We start from the raw sequence: 20,889 nt of genomic DNA on the forward strand, positions 1-20,889 counted from the left end.
CATGTACTGGTGGTCCAATCAGAAAACTCTGGGCCTCAGCAGTGCACACCAGCCCTAAATTCTCTTCAATGGAACTCTCCAGTGAAATCTCCACTCATCAATTACTAGCTGGATTCTCTATATTACCTCCTGTATGTACAAAACTACCCCACACCCCTCCCCCCTCCTCACCATCCAATAGAAACTGGAGGAATTGTTTCTTCTTCCTGAAATCCAGACCTAGAGAGGAATAGAAAAGATCAGAACAGACACCACAAAGTCTTTTTATAGAGATTTATTACATCCAATCCAAAACTATTTTACACATATTTATTCCATGGAATAGGAAGAGATTTTTATATCAATAATCCATCAAATCTCCGTTTTTATTGGACTTTATTCCCAGCAATAATCAATCAGGAATCCATATCAGCAATCATTAGATCAATAGGAATGTTTCCAATATCCAGTAATCACGGTTTGATCCCCCAACATAACCATTGCACAGAATTATAAATCTATCACATGAAATGGATTTTATTGATTGGTTGATGTCATTTATTGATCTATTGATTCCCTTATTAGATAGAATAGATTGATTTCTCCATGTATTGATCAACCTCTCTATAAAACTCTTCACCACGTCTAACATAATACAAATCCTAAATGCTATAAATCTTAGTCATTTTCGTGAATTGTATCTGACTCGGGACTTTATAATACGATATACTGGACTTTTACTTCATTCCCTATTTTTATATCGTCTTCTTACACCTGTCCTGATGAAGTGGCACTTTGAAGCCATGAAACATATTGATGATTACAGTTTCTTCTCCAATAACCACCTACCTTTTGAAAAACTTCTGAGTTTCCTCCTTTACTATGGGGGCCTCTGCTGACCTCACCCTCAATTTTTCATGGGGTGAAAGTTCTCCACCGGGATCCAAATATTGCTTAGTATATGACCATCCAGAACTCCCTGATGACCATGGAGTGTGACTACCCATTGACTTCACTGAGGAGACAGACATATTCTCCACAAGTCCTCAGATTGGTTGTGGGGAACCCATCCAGGGATCAGACAACCTATCACAATATCCCCTGAGAAGCCCCAACTGTGTGCAGGTACCTCCCAGACATGAGACTGTCCTCCAATCTGGTCATTTCCTGATAGATCAGATGACAAAGTCGTATCTATGAGGGTCTCTGTCATGTCATATTTATGAGTCCCTTATTGTACTATAACCCATCCCCCTCCTGACCTGTACTGGGAAATATTCGGGCTGTGATTGGTGAAGAAAATACTGCTGTTATCTTCAATATTGTTCTATGGGTGTGATTTGTAGGAAGATTCTGTACAGAGGCTCCTATTCATTCACAAAACTGAAGCATAGAAAACACTCTTTACTATGCTTCAGTGATAAATGAACACAGAAGTGATCAGTACCAATCCCTCACTGTGTTTATTTAGGAAGGGGCTGATAAACATGACATGAAACCCCCCTGCTGAACACCACAATGATCTGCAACCCCCACAACATCCAGTGAGTGGGGGAGGAGGGGAAGCCAGCCAGCAGCACTGCAGGGAGGGGGCTCTGGGGTATAAGTAGGAGGTCTCAGTACAGGAGGGGGATTTCAGTAAAGGATGGATGTATTTGGACAGTGGGAACGGAAAGTATTCAGAACCCCTTAAAATTTTTCACTCTTTGTTATATTGCAGCCATTTGCTAAAATCATTTAAGGTCATTTTTTTTCCTCATTAATGTACACACAGCACCCCATATTGACAGAAAAACACAGAATTGTTGACATTTTTGCAGATTTATTAAAAAAGAAAAACTGAAATATCACATGGTCCTAAGTATTCAGACCCTTTGCTGTGACACTCATATATTTAACTCAGGTGCTGTCCATTTCTTCTGATCATCCTTGAGATGGTTCTACACCTTCATTTGAGTCCAGCTGTGTTTGATTATACTGATTGGACTTGATTTAGGAAAGCCACACACCTGTCTATATAAGATCTTACAGCTCACAGTGCATGTCAGAGCAAACGAGAATCATGAGGTCAAAGGAACTGTCTGAAGAGCTCAGAGACAGAATTGTGGCAAGGCACAGATCTGGCCAAGGTTACAAAAAAATTCTGCTGCACTTAAGGTTCCTAAGAGCACAGTGGCCTCCATAATCCTTAAATGGAAGACGTTTTGGATGACCAGAACCCTTCCTAGAGCTGGCCGTTCGGCCAAACTGAGCTTTTGGGGGAGAAGAGCCTTGGTGAGAGAGGTAAAGAAGAACCCAAAGATCACTGTGACTGAGCTCCAGAGATGCAGTTGGGAGATGGGAGAAAGTCGTAGAAGGTCAACCATCACTGCAGCCCTCCACCAGTCGGGGCTTTATGGCAGAGTGGCCCGACGGAAGCCTCTCCTGCAAGACACATGAAAGCCTGCATGGAGTTTGCTAAAAAAACACCTGAAGGACTCCAAGCTGGTGAGAAATAAGATTCTCTGGTCTGATGAGACCAAGATAGAACTTTTTGGCCTTAATTCTAAGTGGTATGTGTGGAGAAAACCAGGCACTGCTCATCACCTGTCCAATACAGTCCCAACAGTGAAGTATGGTGGTGGCAGCATCATGCTGTGGGGGTGTTTCTCAGCTGCAGGGACAGGACGACTGGTTGCAATCAAGGGAAAGATGAATGCGGCCAAGTACCGGAATATCCTGGATGAAAACCTTCTCCAGAGTGCTCAGGACCTCAGACTGGGCCGAAGGTTTACCTTCCAACAAGACAATGACCCTAAGCACACAGCTAAAATAACGAAGGAGTGGCTTCACAACAACTCCGTGACTGTTCTTGAATGGCCCAGCCACAGCCCTGACTTAAACCCAATTGAGCATCTCTGGAGAGACCTAAAAATGGCGTCCACCAACGTTTACCATCCAACCTGACAGAATTGGAGAGGATCTGCAAGGAAGAATGGCAGAGGATCCCCAAATACAGGTGTGAAAAACTTGTATCTTTCCCAAAAAGACTCATGGCTGTATTAGATCAAAAGAGTGCTTCTACTAAATACTGAGCAAAGGGTCTGAATACTTAGGACCATGTGATATTTCAGTTTTTCTTTTTTAGTAAATCTGCAAAAAGGTCTTTTTCTGCCAATATGGGGGGCTGTGTGTACATTAATGAGGAAAAAAAATGAACTAAATTGGCTGCAATATAACAGAGTGAAAAATTTAAGGGGGTCTGAATACTTTCCGTCCCCACTGTAATATATATATATATATATATATATATATATATATATATATATATATATATATATTTATTTTTTTTTCCCTTTTAAATGTATATATTAATTGGCCTCCATATGTTTTTTATTTTACTCTATTTCTATTCTTATTTTATCCATTTATTTATATTAATATGTATATTTTATACAGCTTTTTATGTATAATATGTCCATATGTTAATATAACAACAACAGAACAATCATGACTAATTTTCTTTTTTTAATGATTGATTTCCTTTTTGCCTTCTGCACTTTGTGTGTGTGTGTGTATATATTATATATAGTGTATATCTATCTATCTATCTATCTATCTATCTATCCATCTATCCACCTACCTATCTATCCACCTACCTATCTATCCACCTACCTATCTATCCACACACACACATTTTTTTTATATAGGGTTCATATAGTTATTTCTTCTAAAACATATTGTGCATGCCTGCATGTGTGTTTTATTTATTGTCCTTTACTGCATGTCCTCCTATAACCATTCTTCTCCCCTTCCGTGTCCATCCCCTTCCTTTATAATGAGCCTATGATGTCCCCTTGACTAAGTCTGTTGAAAAAGGAGCACGGCTTGCCGTACGATCGCAGCGGCATGCTCAAGAAACGCATCCACTGATGATGCCATCTCCCTGCTGCCATCCCTGCCCTGAGTTCCAAGCCTCGTTCTGAACACCGAGTTCCTCCATAGCAGCTAGCATCCATCTACACGGAGTGATACTATCCCAGACAGCGCCGGAGCATTACAGACGGAGGGAGCAGTTTGCAGGAGCGGCCAACTAGACTCTTTGGGACCGATATGCTCGTATTATTTCTTCAAAATGTGAGTGCATAAACTGTATGCCTATTAAAGTGTTTATTGAAATGTCTACTCTTAGAGGCGCGTCTCTCCTTGTTGTTTTTTGGGACACTCATATTAGTTCTGTACATGATCAGGATATTGATCCATACAGACACTATACTAAGTGGGGACACTAATATAGTTCTGTTCATGATCAGGATATTGATCCATACAGACACTATATTAAGGGGGGACGGACACTAATATAGTTCTGTTCATGATCAGGATATTGATCCATACAGACACTATACTAGTAATGGTGGTGATCAGTGATCTAGAGCGTGAGTGCGATAGTGTGCGTGCAATCTAATGCTAGCTGACCCTGGCGCTATCTGATGTAACAAGTGACCATAATACAGCGATTGGTGAAAAATACTGTACACTGACGCTGTACTAAGCATTGGTTGGGTGACAGGGGTGATCAAAGGGTGAATGAGGGCAATCAATGGGGTTAAATGTGCCAATCTAAGGTGTGTAGGTGTAAAGTGTGGCGATTATACTCACAGTGTGGTGTTCTCTTTTCTTCCTGAACCGAAAAGGACTCGGGAAAAGAAGAAATCACAAGATAGGAGTGATTTGTTATTGGCTGCAGGTGATCAGCAGGGTACGGGGCAAAATCATTGGCTGGGACCTGCTGACAAACTTGTCCTACAGCCAATGAGAGTGGAGGTTTCTGGAAGTGCGCGTGCATGGGTGCGGACCTGGAAGAAAGCCATGACATAAAAGTACATTACCAGACCTGTATGAGCTGCCCATCCATTGTATTTTTTTTTACAACACTTCATCCATGTCTTTGGTGATCTCTGATCTCCTTATGAACTGTTTCTTACATGATGAAGATCAGCCATGGAGTATATCTGAGGTGTATATCAGGGTGTGCTTCTTCCCCACATGAGAGCTGTGATGTCCAGCAACATTCATATAGAAGACATTTCCTGCACTCAAGGCACTAATACACCTTGAGGGTTGTGTGGGATCCCTGATGTACAGGAAGACAGGACTTCAGTGAGGAACATTTCCCTCACTCAGGACAAGAATACGGCTTCTCCCCCGTGTGAGATCTCTGATGTCTGCAAAGATTGGACTTCTGTGAAAAACATTTCCCGCACTCAGGACAGGAATACGGCTTCTCCCCCGTGTGAGATCTCTGATGTGTGTCCAGATGCGACTTCTGTGAAAAACATTTCCCGCACTCAGGACAGGAATACGGCTTTTCCCCCATGTGAGATCTCTGATGTGTGTCAAGACTGGACTTCTGTGAAAAACATTTCCCGCACTCAGGGCAGGAATACGGCTTCTCCCTCGTATGATATCTCTGATGTGTGTAAAGATTGGACTTCCTTGAAAAACATTTTCCGCACTCAGGACAGGAATACGGCTTCTCCCCCGTGTGAGATCTCTGATGTGTGTAAAGAATGAACTTCACTGAAAAACATTTCCCGCACTCAGGACAGGAATACGGCTTCTCCCCCGTGTGAGATCTCTGATGTGTGTCAAGATGCAACTTCCGTGAAAAACATTTCCCGCACTCAGGGCAGGAATACGGCTTCTCTCCTGTGTGAGATCTCTGATGTTTGTCAAGACTGGACTTCAGTGAAAAACATTTCCCGCACTCAGAACAGGAATACGGCTTCTCTCCTGTGTGAGATCTTATATGCACATTAAGGCGGGATTTAAAACGAAAACACTTCCCGCACTCAGTACAGGAAAAGCTCTTCTCTGTTGGAAGGACGGCACCATTCCTCACAGTCTGAGGTTCCTCAGGATAAGAGGAATATGATGGTCCATCTACACTGTGTGGTGCCGGATGGACATTTGAGGTAGTCGGGTTTTCTCCTGGACTATACTGTGTGAATGTCCTCATCTTCTACTTTACAGTCTGGAGACAAAGTGAGACAATCCTCTGAGGTTTTCCTCATCTCCCGTCCATCTACTAAAATAGAAATACAAAGATTATTACTAGACATGAGCTTATTGGTTCCCCTAAACCAGGACTCCGCCCACATCAGACAGCTTTGTCTCTGAGGATCTTACAATTCCCCCCTCAAGGTAACTAGTAAATGGGTCCTCTGATCTCCTACCAGTTCATTTCTTTATTCATGGAACTTGGTCAGAGAGTGAGGAAACAACGAGAACTGTCTTTTATAGGAGTGACAGTGATGAGGGGATTATAGGACGAGTGTCCACTCCCCCTCTATCACTCATTGCCATCTTCCCAACACAAGAAGTTCTGCACTTCCTTATTTAGTCCATGATTTAGTCATGAATAACAGCGGGGCTGAGCCCCACCAGAGGTCAGAGAGTGAGGATGGGGGGAGAACAACCAAGATGAAGACTGGACTGATTCTGAAGACCACCATCATTGGGTTATTGACTCCTCCCTCATTATCACTTTCTGTTTAAGGTTCCAAAGTTTGAGGATGTTATCACATTATTATCAACATTTAAAAGTCTGTGCTCCAATCAAATCATCAGATATAAAATGTCCAGCTGGCAGAAAATGGTGGCAAAAGAAGTCAGGACTATGTAATGTACAACCTATTGTATAAGATACAACAAATAGTACCTTTGTTGGGACATTTTTTGCCATCTAGATAAAGGAAGGCCTGTAGACGTGGTGTATCTGGATTTTGCAAAAGCATTTGACACAGTTCCCCATAAAAGTTTACTGTACACAATAAGGTCCGTTGGCATGGACCATAGGGTGAGTACATGGACTGAAAACTGGCTACAAGGGTGAGTTCAGAGGGTGGTGATAAATGGGGAGTACTCAGAATGGTCAGGGGTGGGTAGTGGGGTCCTCCAGGGTTCTGTGCTGGGACCAATCCTATTTAATTTGTTCATAAACGACCTGGAGGATGGGTTAAACAGTTCAATCTCTGTATATCTACTCACTGGGGGGGAATCTAGGATGGAAAAGGACCTGGGGGTCCTAGTAGATGATAGGCTCAGCAATGGCATGCAATGCCAAGCTGCTGATAACAAAGCAAACAGAATATTGGCATTAAAGAGGGGATCAACTTCAGAGATAAAATGATAACTCTCCCGCTCTGGTCCGGCCGCACCTGGAGTATGCTGTCCAGTTCTGGGCACCAGTCCTCAGGAGGGATGTACTGGAAATGGAGCGAGTACAAAGAAGGACAACAAAGCGAATAAAGGGTCTGGAGGATATTAGTTATGAGGAAAGGTTGCGAGCACTGAACTTATTCTCTCTGGAGAAGAGACGCTTGAGAGGGGATATGATTTCAATTTATAAATACCGTACTGGTGACCCCACAATAGGGATAAAACTTTTTCGCAGAAGGGAGTTTAACAAGACACATGGCCACTCATTAAAATTAGAAGAAAAGAGGCTTAACCTTAAACTATGTAGAGGGTTCTTTACTGTAAGAGCGAGAAGGATGTGGAATTCCCTTCCACAGGCCGTGGTCTCAGCGGGGAGCATTGATAATTTGAAGAAACTATTAGATAAGCACCTGAATGGCCGCAACATACAGGGATATACAATGTAATACTGACATATAATCACACATATAGGTTGGACTTGTGTCTTTTTTCAACCTCTTGTAATATGTAACTATGTAAGATAGGTCTATATAGTATCAGAATGATGTAATGTACAATATAGAGTATATAGTGCAGGGGTCAGGAGTATATAATGTACAACATAGAGTATATAGTGCAGGGGTTGGGAGTATGTAATGTACAATATAAATTATACAGTGTAAGGGTCAGGACTCATAATATTGGTATTCAGTAATCAGTGGAAGATTAAATGTTTACATGAGGCAAGTTGCAGAGGTCCCACACCACTGCCTCCCATCTCCTGAGACTGTACTCAGACATATCCCCCCCACCCGGCACAACCATCAAACAATAGAAGTAACCCTGGAGGGATTGTTCTGTCAGAGATCATGCTATACCAGGGCATGGGGCAGAAAACCCAAAGCACATGCCCAAGGTGCCCAGGTAGAGCAACATCTATGGTGAAAAATAACCTTTTGCTGCCAGCCGAACCCCAGAATTTCCTTAAAAATCCAGTCTAGATACATAAATTGTGTCTGAAGCACAGAGAAGGAAGATTATCACCCAGTCCTTGCCCTACTCTGGACCAATCAGTGAGCAGTATGGGTGAAGAAATGTATTTAATGTTAATGACCCACCTGTGCTGATCTCTGTGGGAGTGTCCTCCTCTATAAATATCCCCGTTATTCCATCCTCCTCCATAGACTGCTGATCATCCCTCACATACCTCTCTTCTTCTTCTGCTTTAACCTCAAATTCTATATCAATTGGATCTCCACTCTACATCAAGAAAATGCAAGTGAATATCATCAGTAAACAATAGGATTTATTATTGTGACATCACATAAAAATCCACACATCATCTCTAGGAGTCCATGTTCTAGATGCTCCATCCCACCAACCTTGTAACAGTGAGGGATGGTGTGATCTTCCTGTGTGGAATCCCGGGAATACAGAGGATGTGGACATCTCTCTGGTGGGTAAATAGTATTTGGTGGATCCATTTTATTCTTGTATCCTTCTGAAAACTTCTCCATCACTCCATCCTCCTCTTTATACTTTTCTTTAACATCAATATTATAATCCCCAAGGTTTCCATTCTGAAAGATATAATAAAACATTTATTGTAACAATCATACTGTGTATAAATCAGAACTACCAATAATTGTCAATCATCTACCTGATGATGGTGAGGGATGGTGTGATCTACCTGTGTGGAATCCCGGGAATACAGAGGATGGGGACATCTCTCTGGTGGGTTTCTGTAGCTGGATGACTCCACCATGGTGTCCTGGTACAGATCTTTGTGTTCTTTTAGAAACTCTGACTCCTCCGTCACCCCATCCTCATCATCCTCCTCTTTTATCTCTTCTTTTACTTCAATTTTAGAATCTCTCAGGTTTCTATTCTGGATATAGAATAAAAATGACATCAATGGTAACAATGCAGATAATGTACAGATCCCAATGATACTATCAGTGATTGTCCCTCATCTACCTGATGATGGTGAGGGATGGTGTGACCTTTCTGTGTGGAATCCTGGGAATACAGAGGACGGGGACATCTCTCTGGTGGGTTCCCATTACTGGATCCATCTGTAGGAAACACACACACTGACTGAATACATTGTTTCTATGTAAAAAGGCAATAAAAGAAACAGTTATGGGACTTTAAATGAGGTGTGTGTCTCTGCAAAAATGAAATGTCAACTTATTGGTAGTAACCAATCCCCAAAGGGTAGTCCCTATAATGAACATAACCAAATATTTCTTGTGTACAATATAGGCACGATATAAACATATTCGATGCACAATAGTCACATATTTAATGTTTATACATAGAAGGACATGATTGGTACAGACAACAATAATGAAGAATTAATGTACAAAATTGGTAACAATAAATAATTATAAATAACATGATAAGATGAATTCATAATATTAAAACACGCTGTAAACCTGGCACCCTTGAGTATGGACTCAACGCGTTTCATGGCGTTTAAAGCCAATCATCAGGAGTAGGATGCTAGAAGATAGGTAAAAATGGAAAATAAATGAGTAAATTTACCTACGTCAGATACCTATATAGTGTATTAGGCTCTCTAGTTAGAAAAAAGATGTAATAATGGTACTAACCTGTAAGGTATCCAATGGGTGTATACCCATTGTTACTGTATTTGGATGGACATAGCCTAGATATGTTTGTCTCCCCCGGGGTTGAGGCGGGGAAATCCAGTCTAGTACATTCCCCCCACCCTAGCGCCCAGATGGACAAGCAGGCTAAGTGGGGGGTGGAGGGACCAGCCAGCCAAGGATAGGAGGATAGACCATAAATCGGGGGACCGAAGAGAAAAATAAAGGGGCCCAGGATAAGGTATAGTGACTGTATAGTGGGCATATCCAGGAATGAAAAGTCCATAGGAGTCCTACAATACATACAAAAAGGGGGGGCTAAGTAGATGTAATTTCATGTATAATATATATAAAATGTAAAGACTAATGAATAAGTATCAAATCCTGGGGAAGCCCTCACATACCTGGGTCAAAAACAAGATGGAAATGAATACTGCTGTCCCAACCAGGTGATAATGACCTATGAATAGCCCAAAGCTCCCTCCCGGCTGAAATACCCGCCAAAAGGGGCGGGACCCCGCCAACGTCATGCGTGCACGCTAAGCGGCGAGGAGGAGAGATGCGCTCCGTAGTCGCCGCAGCGTGAGATGACAAACACACACACCCCTCGATCGGCACACAAGGAGAGGCCGCGCGATACTATCAGTGATTGTCCCTCATCTACCTGATGATGGTGAGGGATGGTGTGACCTTTCTGTGTGGAATCCTGGGAATACAGAGGACGGGGACATCTCTCTGGTGGGTTCCCATTACTGGATCCATCTGTAGGAAACACACACACTGACTGAATACATTGTTTCTATGTGTTTATCAGATGATGGGGGATCTAGGTGGACCCTCCGTACTGCTCTCTCCTTTACAATAAAGTCTCCTCTTACCCGGTGATGTGAGGGGCGGCTGATTGTCCATCATGACGTCCTTGTAGAGATCCTTGTGTCCTTCTAAATACTCCCACTCCTCCATGGAGAAATAGACAGTGACATCCTGACACCTTATAGGAACCTGACACACACAATGATACAGTCACCATCCAGACACATCTCTTGTCTGTTACTGGATAATGTCCCAGAATTCCCAGCACCGCTCACCTCTCCTCCATGATCTCTCTGGCGACTTCTAGAATCTTCTTTGTATTTCTCTATTCTATCAGGGAGGGAGGTGGAGGCAATGTGATGGTCATATGATCTCCAGACTTCACAGGAGGAAAATCCTAGATCTGAACACAAAGAGCAAAAATAAATGATATTCTCAGAATCCTCCTCACCTCACCATTCAGTGTTTCGATTTTATTAAAGCCCCAGTTCAGACTAATATATAATTTACCCACACAGGACCCCCACACTATGCAGGTTAAAAGCTTGTAGCAGGTATTCTAATATCATTACATACAATGCAGGACCAACAATCCTATTTTGCTATTGAGGATACCAAGGGTTCGCCCACATCCTAAGAGTGTCAGCAAAAAAGCCAGAAAGAGGGACATTGGGAGGAGGAGCTGTGAGGTCAGTGTGATGTCATAGGACATGTAGACTCTGGATGGAGGGACATTTGGATGGGGAGATTTGAGGGGTCCTCTATATGAGGTTCCCATGCAAACCAAATCATTGTTCCTGGGTGTGTCCTACCTCTCCTAAACTAAAGAGTGAACTTTGACCTTTACCATACAGAAATCTGTCAGGAATCTGTGAAAGTAAGCTCTCATGTGATCAGGTGACGTGCGGAGGAACGGAGTGTAAATAGCAGACAATTTTCTCCAGAGCTCCTAATGGTGGGGATGGATTTCGCTGAGTGTTGGTGCAAAGTTTCCACCCCCCAGGATCACTGCAGGTGTGGAGAAAATCTGTGTAAGAGGATATGGAGGAGAGATGAGGAGGAGATCCAGGAATCAGGATAAAGGTCAGGACAAGCAACAGACGAGCGCATCCAAGAGATGAAGCCGGGGTCACTACACAGAAAATCAATCCAAGGAAACAACAGGCAGGACGAGGAATAGCAAGAAGGAGCTCAGAGACAAATGAGAATATTGCTCAGCCAATGGGAGATTATCTCAGCATGACTTACATAAAGAAGGAGATGAGGGGGAGGGGAGGAAGTCACTTATGGTGACCATAGAGACATGGAAATTCAGATGGTTCAGCAGGGATCAGTCACATTTCCATCCATGTAGAAAATGTAAAAAACCGCGCTGACAAACATTAGCAAACAGCAGCAGCAAACAGTGCGATAACACAAACAGTCTATGGATTGGAAAAAGCTGCGCTAAAAATAAAGTCCAAAACAGTTGACATCAAAACAAATGAATGTTCTCTTGAAATGCAAAAGGTCATGACAACACCACAGTGTGCATCCACAAAGTGCCCGACCACCGTAGCTGTAGATTAAGCTTACCGGACGGCAAGCTTTAAAGGGCAGGTGGCTTTAGCCCAGCCTAGGCCTTTATGCTTGCTGATGACCACAATAGGAGCCGTATTCAGATGGTGATAATCGCTCTCTTGAACTCACGTTCGGCATCCACATAAGCACATTGCCCAGAAAAGAGAAAGACTGGCCATAGTGTAGTAAATTCAGAAACGCTTTAATAAAATTAAGTATTGCGCTTACAGAAAGGAGGCGAAAATATCGCATGTAAAGAGCCAGCCGCCATACATAAAAACGGAGCCCATCCTCCTACTCCACTCGCGTGGTGACGTCACGAACGTGCCTTCTCCAGACGCGTTTCGTCATTAGTAGACGTTGTCAATGGGGAACGGGCAGCGTAGTGACTCACCACCATATATACGGGACCAAGCCTCGTTCTGAGTCCCGAGTACCCGAATGCCATATTGGATATGGGAAAATACTTCCCTTACTGCGTGCGGGGATATTATAATCCACAACACCTTGTAAAAGAAATTTTTTTTAGAAATTAAGTAAAAAAATTTAAATAAAAAACAACCAAAGGGATCCTCTTAGGGAATCAGCACATGATTGTGGTAAATTACATAATAGCAAAAAAGCAACAATTACGTGAAAAGCAAAAAATGTTAATCTTACCAGTGTTACTATCCATATATGGATAAAATCGACAAAAAAATCTAAAAACTATAGAGTGTAAGTGGTAATTTGAATGTGCTGACAACTAAATGTCGTGAACGGTAATCGGAAAGACAATAAGTGCCTTATCTTCCAAATAATATTGTGTGAGAAAATTTTTTTTATAAACATAGAATAAATTAAAATAAAATAAAAACGAAAAATAAAGAAATGAAAAATGAATTAAATGTGAAAAAGAGTATATGTGCATATACACTAGATGATATCAAAATTAATTACATTATTAATTATATTCCATGTGCATAAAAAATATATTGTGTGCCAAATTACATCAGACTTGCCCTTCTGATGTAATATTAAGTGAATAAAATATGAAAATTATGAACTTTATAAAAGAAAAAATTATATACATATACAGTATCAATATTAATGACACTGTTATCTATATTCCATGTGCATTGGAAATATGTGCCAAATTACTTCAGACTTGGCCTTAGTTAAACTGATAATCAAAAATTATATAAATATGAGAAACCAAAATGTCCCCCATAAAACATGAGGAACCATTCAATAAAATTGTGTAAGATTATAAAATATTAGACCCTAAATTCATATAGAATAAATCTTAAAGAAAACAAAATTGAAATAAGCTTCTTGTACTCGTGTCTCAGAACCAGTTCACAAAAATACATAATGAATAAATAAATTATGGATTATTATGAATTGTCAATGAAAGCGTTGACGTCAGTGTCGATATTTAACCCATAAGGTGCATAAGTTCTCAATCTGTGGATCCAGGACATTTCTAATTTGGATATTTCCCTCACTAGTGAGCTCTCCCTCCAATGAGGGTTGAACTTATCTATACCCAAAAAAATGGTTTTGGAGGGGTCCCTGTCATGTGCAAGTAAGTAATGCTTCGACACAGAGTGGTTCTTAAAACCAATTTTTATATTGGTGATGTGTTCGTTGAGGCGAACTTGAAGGGGCTGTTTAGTCCTGCCCACATATTGCAGGCCACACGGGCACTGCAACATGTACACGACCCCCTCTGTGGCACAAGTAATAAATGGTTTCATCACATGTGATTCATGTGTACTAGTGGAGGTGAAGGTTGTGGTTCGTCTATGAGGACAGGCACTAAATGAGCAGACCCTACATGTTCTACATTGATAGAACCCTGTTAAATGGTTGAAAAAACTAGGTTTCTTGATTGGTGGATTGAAAATGTTAGGGGCTAGCCGATTGCACAAAGATGGTACCCCTCTAAAAATGACCCTAGGCTTCTCAGGCAGTACTTTATTAAGCACCACATCACTCTGAGCGATATGCCAATGCTTATAGATTAGACTCTTAATGGTATTATGCTACAAGGAATATGTGGTCAAAAAAGGAACACCAAAAGAGGGATCTTCATTAGTAGGTGATCTTCTCTCGACCAACAATTCCTCTCTATTGACCTCCTCAATAGTATCAAGAGTGTTCTGTAGGGAATCAATCGAGTATCCCTTTTCTAGAAATCTGTCAGTAAGGACTTTTGCCTGTACCAAAAAGTCGGTGTGGTTGGAACAATTCCTTTTAAGCCGAAGGTATTGGCTTTTTGGAACGGATTCCAACCAGGGACGATGATGACAACTGTCCACAGGTATAAACGAATTCCTGTCAGTTTCTTTGAAGAAGGTGGAAGTAACCACCTTATCACCACTGACAGAAATCCTTAAATCAAGAAAAAAGCAAAAAACGGAATACCAAACCTCACCACAGGATGGACTGTGGAGATTTCATAGATAAGGCAGTGCCAACGTCCTAAATCTACAAATTCTCAAAAAAGCAAAGGAAGTGGAAAAATGGACTTTGTAGGCACCAATCATAAAATTGAATATAAATATTTTATTATACAAAAAGTACATGAAACCAAAAACACAGACATGTTGCAATAAATTGCAGAGCAATAGCTAGTACTCTCTCAGACATAGGTCATAGCCTCCAGAGGGGTTTACCCTTAAAAAAAGGGGGGACATGGCCCTCTGTTCAACATATAAGACATCAAACTAACACAGCTCTACATGTTTCGCAATTAAATGCTTCTTCATGAGCCCGTTTGAGTCACCTGTAGTAGAAAAAGAGAGAGAGAAGACAGACAAAAAATACATACTATTAATATTCACTTTAAACCTTGTTGGTAATGCATCTCAATCAGTATCCATGAGCACAATGAAGAAACCAACCAGTGGACCTGAAAGCCGACATGCATAAGGTGACAAACACTCACATGCGGGGACGTGTCTGGTAATGAAACCGTAAAAGGTGCACCTTTTACGGTTTTTATGTAGAGCTGTGTTAGTTTGATGTCTTATATGTTGAACAGAGGGCCATGTCCCCCCTTTTTTTAAAGAATCTATGACCTATGTCTGAGAGAGTACTAGCTATTGCTCTTAAATCAAGAAAGTTGATGACCGTTTGACTCATCTCATAATTTAACCGTATACCCCTCTGATTGTTATTAAGGGAGGCCAGAAAATCCTGTAGGGCAAGAAGCTCACCATCCCATAGAAGGAGGATGTCATCTATGTACCTTGCCCACAGGGCAACCTGAGGTGCATTATGGGCATAGATGACATCCTCCTCCCATTTCCCCATAAAGAGGTTCGCCAAGCTAGGGGCATACTTAGCCCCCATAGCCACCCCCATATCTTGCCTATAAAAATTGTTGTTGAACCAAAAATAATTATGGGAGGCGGCGTACTCCAATAGTTCCATCAAAAATAGCACCTGATCATATGGAAGGCCAGAATCTCTATCCAAGAAACTTTACTGCTCCTAAGCCCAACTCATGTGGGATTATGGTATATAAAGATGCCACATCTGCGGTGACTAACCACATCCCAGCCTTGACTCGGATTCCGGAAAGTAACTGAATGACATGCCTGGAATCCTTTAACATATGAGGGTAACCTTTGGACAAGGGGCTGTAAGTAAAAGTCTATATATCTGCCCACCCGGGACGTAAGTGAATCTATGCCACTAACAATTGGGCATCCCGGGGGGCAGATCAGACTTTTATGGATCTTTGGTAAGTAGTAGATGGTAGGTGTTCGTGGGGCTTTAAGTTTTAGATATAAACCCTCTTTCTTATTAAGAATGCCAACCTGACACCCCCTTTTCACAATCGCTTGTAATTCCTTCAAATAATTATTCCTGGGATCTGAAGGGAGCATTGTGTAAGTGTCTTGATCATTTAAGATTCTATACATCTCAGTCATGTAATCTTTCCAATCTAAAACAACAATCCCTCCCCCTTGTCAGCTGGCCTTATTACCAAATCCCTATTTGTACAAAGGGAGTTAAGGCCTTCCTGTAGGGTCTTATTTAATCTTGCTTTCTTGATTTCTAAAAGATCCAAATCTTTAAGCATGATATCTCTTAAAACTCGTAATGCAGGTGCCAATATGCCGAGGGGGGTTGAATAATGAGGCGTTGGACAGCCCTGAGTGAACAAATTCTGTTTCCCCCGCCACATTGTTCTTAATGGGGTTATTGATTATGTAACGTTTTATATTTAACTTCCTAACAAATGTATGGATATCCATGTACGTTTGGAATTTATCTAGCCTGGTAGGTGGGGCAAACTTCAAACCCTTATCAAGGATAGCCTTCTCAGAAACGGTTAACATTTTAGAACTAGGATTGAAGATACCTTTACCACTTATTTTTTTGATCTTTTGAGCTGCTCGTACCCGCCTCCCCCCTCTGACGCCTCTCCTCTTTCGCCCTGCCTTTGTTTGTGAAAACCCCAACTAGTTTGATCTACGGGGGCAGAGGCCCCTTGGTGGGAGATGGACCTATTAGGAGCCTTATAGGATGGGGCGGGGGTGATTCCGCCACTCTGATGTTAGGGCTGAGGTTGATCAAAAGGGAAACCACCATCAGGGCCATCCCTATCAGCAAGTTGAAAAAAACTATTAGATGTGGGGATAGTAACATCCCATTCAGATTCCATGTTTGAATAACCAAATCCTGGAGAATGGTAACCTGAGTGGCCATTAGGTCCGGATTTCCAAATCTCTGGGTGATCCATACTATAACCCCTACCTCGTTGATTATAATGGGGCCCCCAACCCCTCCCCCTAAAGGGGGTGCCCCAATATTGGATATAGGGCCTTGTTGGTATGATCTAGGGTCAAAGCTGAGAGGCTGTGGAGGTCTAGGGGGACCAGTCGATCGAGTTTGTCCATGAAAGGGAAGAACTCCCCTAGTGCCCCCATTACCCATACGGGGTGACTGATAAGAATAATCATTCACCCCGTTTCTTTGGGTTTTAACATAGGGTACACCTCGCTTATTCAGATAAGGAACAGCAGATGGTGCACTAGGTAAACTCCCACTACTATTGGCGGCCTGTACTGTGACATCCATTTTGTTACTGTTCTGTTTGGCTGCCTCTTCCAGGAGTTTTTTCTGCCAATCAAAAACAATATTCCCATGGTAGTCTGATAAGTTCCTGTTGTATTTTTTCTTTTTCTTAATCCTTTGATCCTTATCCTCCTTTTCAAGGATTTTAAGGAGGTTCAGGAATTTGTCTCTATACTCATTGCTATCTTTATGGGGGAAGAGTTTATCCTTAATACTTTTGATTTCCTCATCCAGTTTGGCTAGTTTCATAGGTTTCCTTTCAACCAAAAATTGAAGAAAAGAGACACCTGCTTGATTAAAATATTTAAACCACCCTTCTAGTTCCGTTTCACCTTTTTGGGGGGCAACATCCCACCTGAGGCTTCTAGGGACCATTGAATGTTTGATATATGTCTCTAAATAAGCAATATCCCATTTAGTGTGAGTTTCTGAAACCATGAAACCTCATGAAAATCCCTCCTAAATCACTCTCATCATCCTTATAAGCTTCAAAAACGCCTTCAATGTTGACCACTTTGTTAGCCCGAAACTCAAAAATATCCATAATAGAATAAAATAAAAATGAATTAAAATAGATTACAGCTGCAGTAAATAATCTATTAAAATGTAGAAAATGTAAAAAACCGCGCTGACAAACATTAGTAAACAGCAACACAAACAGTCTATGGACTGGAAAAAGCTGCCGGATAAAAGTCACTCGATCAGCGGCTGCAGCCAATAGCTTCATCACTGATCTGTGTATTCTGAGAGCGGAGGAGCGCCCCCCATTGTCAGAATACAATAGTGCAGCGGGGAGGATTCCCCCATCCCCCTCCAATGTGTGGATGGGGGAATCACTTCAGTTTTTTTCACTCATCCCGCTGGCTGAACGATAAAACTGAACCATGTATGGCCAGCTTTGGAGGGAAGATATATTAATCATCAACTGATCACCCTGAAGGGGTTAATCTACATATCCAGGGCTGTCTTTAAGGCAGGGAAAAAAGGGACAGCTGCTCTGGGCCCCATCATTGTTGTGGGGCCCAAAGCAGCTGCTTCATAGTTGCCAAACATCCCAGTTTAAATTCTGCCCTATTGCTGTGTACAGGTGACTTACCTGCAGACCCTGTGTTTATATGTAAATAACCTGCATTGATATGTATATAGATAGACATTCATATGTACTGTATATAATGCCCCCCTGAGGTCTTATCCACCATCACTTCTGCTGAATGCTGCCCACTGGGGAGGTAAAGAGACATGCTGGAAAGTGCTGCCTACATCTGTGGTCATGAAGCCCAACGTCAGCCTGTTCTACAAAGGTGAGCAAATTGGAGGTGGAACCCTTTATCTAAATACCATGGTGACCACAACACGGTGAAGTTTGGTGGATGTGAATACGCAAATCTCAGCAGATGTGTGAGGGTGTCATTAACAATAAATGGCACTGATGTGTATCTGATAAAGGGCAGCACATTTCTGTGGTGTCAGGAAAGTGATTTTTCATGCATTCCCAACACACACAAATGTGAACGCAGGCTAAATGTCTCAGTTACATTGGTGGTCAGTGTAAATCTTCTCATTACATTGGGGCTTGGTGTGTAATCCTTTCATTCACACTAGTGGCCATTGTGAAGGTTCCCCTTACATTGGTGGTCAGTGTAAATCTTCTCATTACATTGGGGTTTGGTGTGTAATCCTTTCATTCACACTAGTGGCCAGTGTGAAGGTCCCTCTTACATTGGTGGTCAGTGTGAAGATCCCCCTTACATTGGTGGTCAGTGTAAATACCTATTACATGGTGGTTACTGTGAATGTTCCTATTACATTGGCGGTCAGTGTAGAAACTCCTCTTTATATTGGTAAAAAAAAATATCCAAACTTGCATTTGTGGTCAGTTTCGAATCCTTCATTGGTGGTCCATGTAGAAGCCCCATTTAAATTGGTGGTGAGTGTAAATCCCCCCTTACAATGATAGTCAGTGTAAATCCCCCCTAACATTAGTGTTCAGTGTAAACACCCCTTACATTGGTGGTCGGTGTAGAAGTGTCACGTTACATTGGTGGTCAGTACAAATCTCCTCGCCAATGGTTGTCGGTGTAAATTCCCCCTTACATGCAGGTCATTGTATATTCCCCTTTACACTGGTGGTTGGTGTAAATGCTCTTATTACATTGGTGTCAGTGTAGAAATCCTTCTTTATATTGGTGGGTGGCGTAAAATCCCCCCTTATGTTAGTGGTCAGTGCAAAGTCCCCCTCATATTGGTGGTCAGTGTAAATCCCACCTCACATTGGTCATCATTGTAAACCCCCCTCACATTGGTTGGCAGTGCAAATTCCCCCTCACATTGGTGGTCAGTGTAGAATCCCTCACTATATACTTGTCAAAGATTTCCAGCCTTGCACTACATGATTCAGAATTTGCCACAGTGTACTGCCTCCTAACTAATCCCATCCCCCCCACCACTGCCACTGATCCCATCAACCCCCCAGCATTGCCACTGATCCCCCCCCTCCCATAGCATTGCCACTGATCCCAGGAGTCCTAGGAGTATTCTGTCTATTGATGAGTAAGGATGAGCGCCGGCGTGTTCGCATGGCGCACGTGCCGAGCCCGCCAGGAAGTCGGCACGGCGCAGCGCTAATCACAGGCAGGGAGACATTTCCCGATCTCTGCAGCCGCACATCGGGAAATGTCTCACTGCTTGTGATTAGCGCTGCGCCGTGCCGACTTCCTGGCGGGCTCGGCACGTGCGCCATGCGAACACGCCGGAGCTCATCCCTATTGATGAGTCCCCTCACCTCCCAGTCCATGGTGTACAGGCAGCGAGGAGATGATGTGCTGTAACCTTTAGCAACTAATCAGTGAGCAGTAATGCTGTGCATGACCTCTTGCAACCAATCATTAAATAGTAAGGATGTACAGTAACCTCTAGCAACCAATCAGTGAGCAGTAATAAAGTACAGTAATCTCTATCAACAAGAAGCAGAAGTCATGTGCTATAACCTCTAGCCAGCCAGTCAGTGAGCGGTAATGATACAATGTAACCTCTGGCAACCAATCACTGCCTGATCTGATTCTGTATACTGATTTTGAATCTAGCTGCTTTTTATTGTATCAGAGCAGGTGGAGAGAGAAATTGCATGAAAATGTTTGCCCAGGATACAATCAGTATTAAATTACCTGTTGGTATCCACACTATATATGTGTGTATCATCATCTGCTGGAGATAAAAGACATCACAGTGACTATGGAGGAAGAGGACGGACATGACGGGGGGGTTACTGGGTGTAAATAGAAAATAAGATCTTATTACCTCCTCTGCTGCCACTTCCAGCAATGTCTCCGCTCTATTTCCTCCCGACTCACCTCTCACCCGGAAATTCCTGTTTGTACCTGACATCACTTCCTGTCTGTATTCCATAGAGACTTCCTGTCTGTGTAGAGGTGAGATCACCACCTTGTGGAGCTCAGAGGAACTACAGCCCTGAGAAACATCTCATAGCGTGAACACGTCCTTGTGCTGTGTGTATGTACTGCATATCCTATATTTCCTCTCATCCCGCTGGATGAACGATAAAACTGAACCATGTATGGGCAGCTTTGGAAGCAAAATATATTAATCATCAACTGATCCCCCTGAAGGGGTTAATATATGTATTACCTTCTCTGCCACCAAATCCAGAAATGTC

At 42.3% G+C, this 20,889-nt stretch overlaps 1 protein-coding gene across 1 annotated transcript in view; it reads right to left on the bottom strand.

Annotated features, from left to right (window-relative positions):
- Positions 1 to 259: 259 nt before the first annotated feature.
- The window catches only part of LOC141121776 (uncharacterized), a 427,874-nt gene continuing 407,244 nt past the window's right edge, over positions 260 to 20,889 (bottom strand). Inside the window, 1 exon segment of the mRNA XM_073611495.1 lies at positions 260 to 5,971. Coding sequence (XP_073467596.1) covers positions 5,135 to 5,971 — 837 coding nt within the window. The 3' untranslated portion in view covers positions 260 to 5,134.

The sequence above is a fragment of the Aquarana catesbeiana genome, unplaced genomic scaffold, assembly GCF_042186555.1.
Source record: "Aquarana catesbeiana isolate 2022-GZ unplaced genomic scaffold, ASM4218655v1 unanchor229, whole genome shotgun sequence".
NCBI lineage: Eukaryota > Metazoa > Chordata > Amphibia > Anura > Ranidae > Aquarana > Aquarana catesbeiana.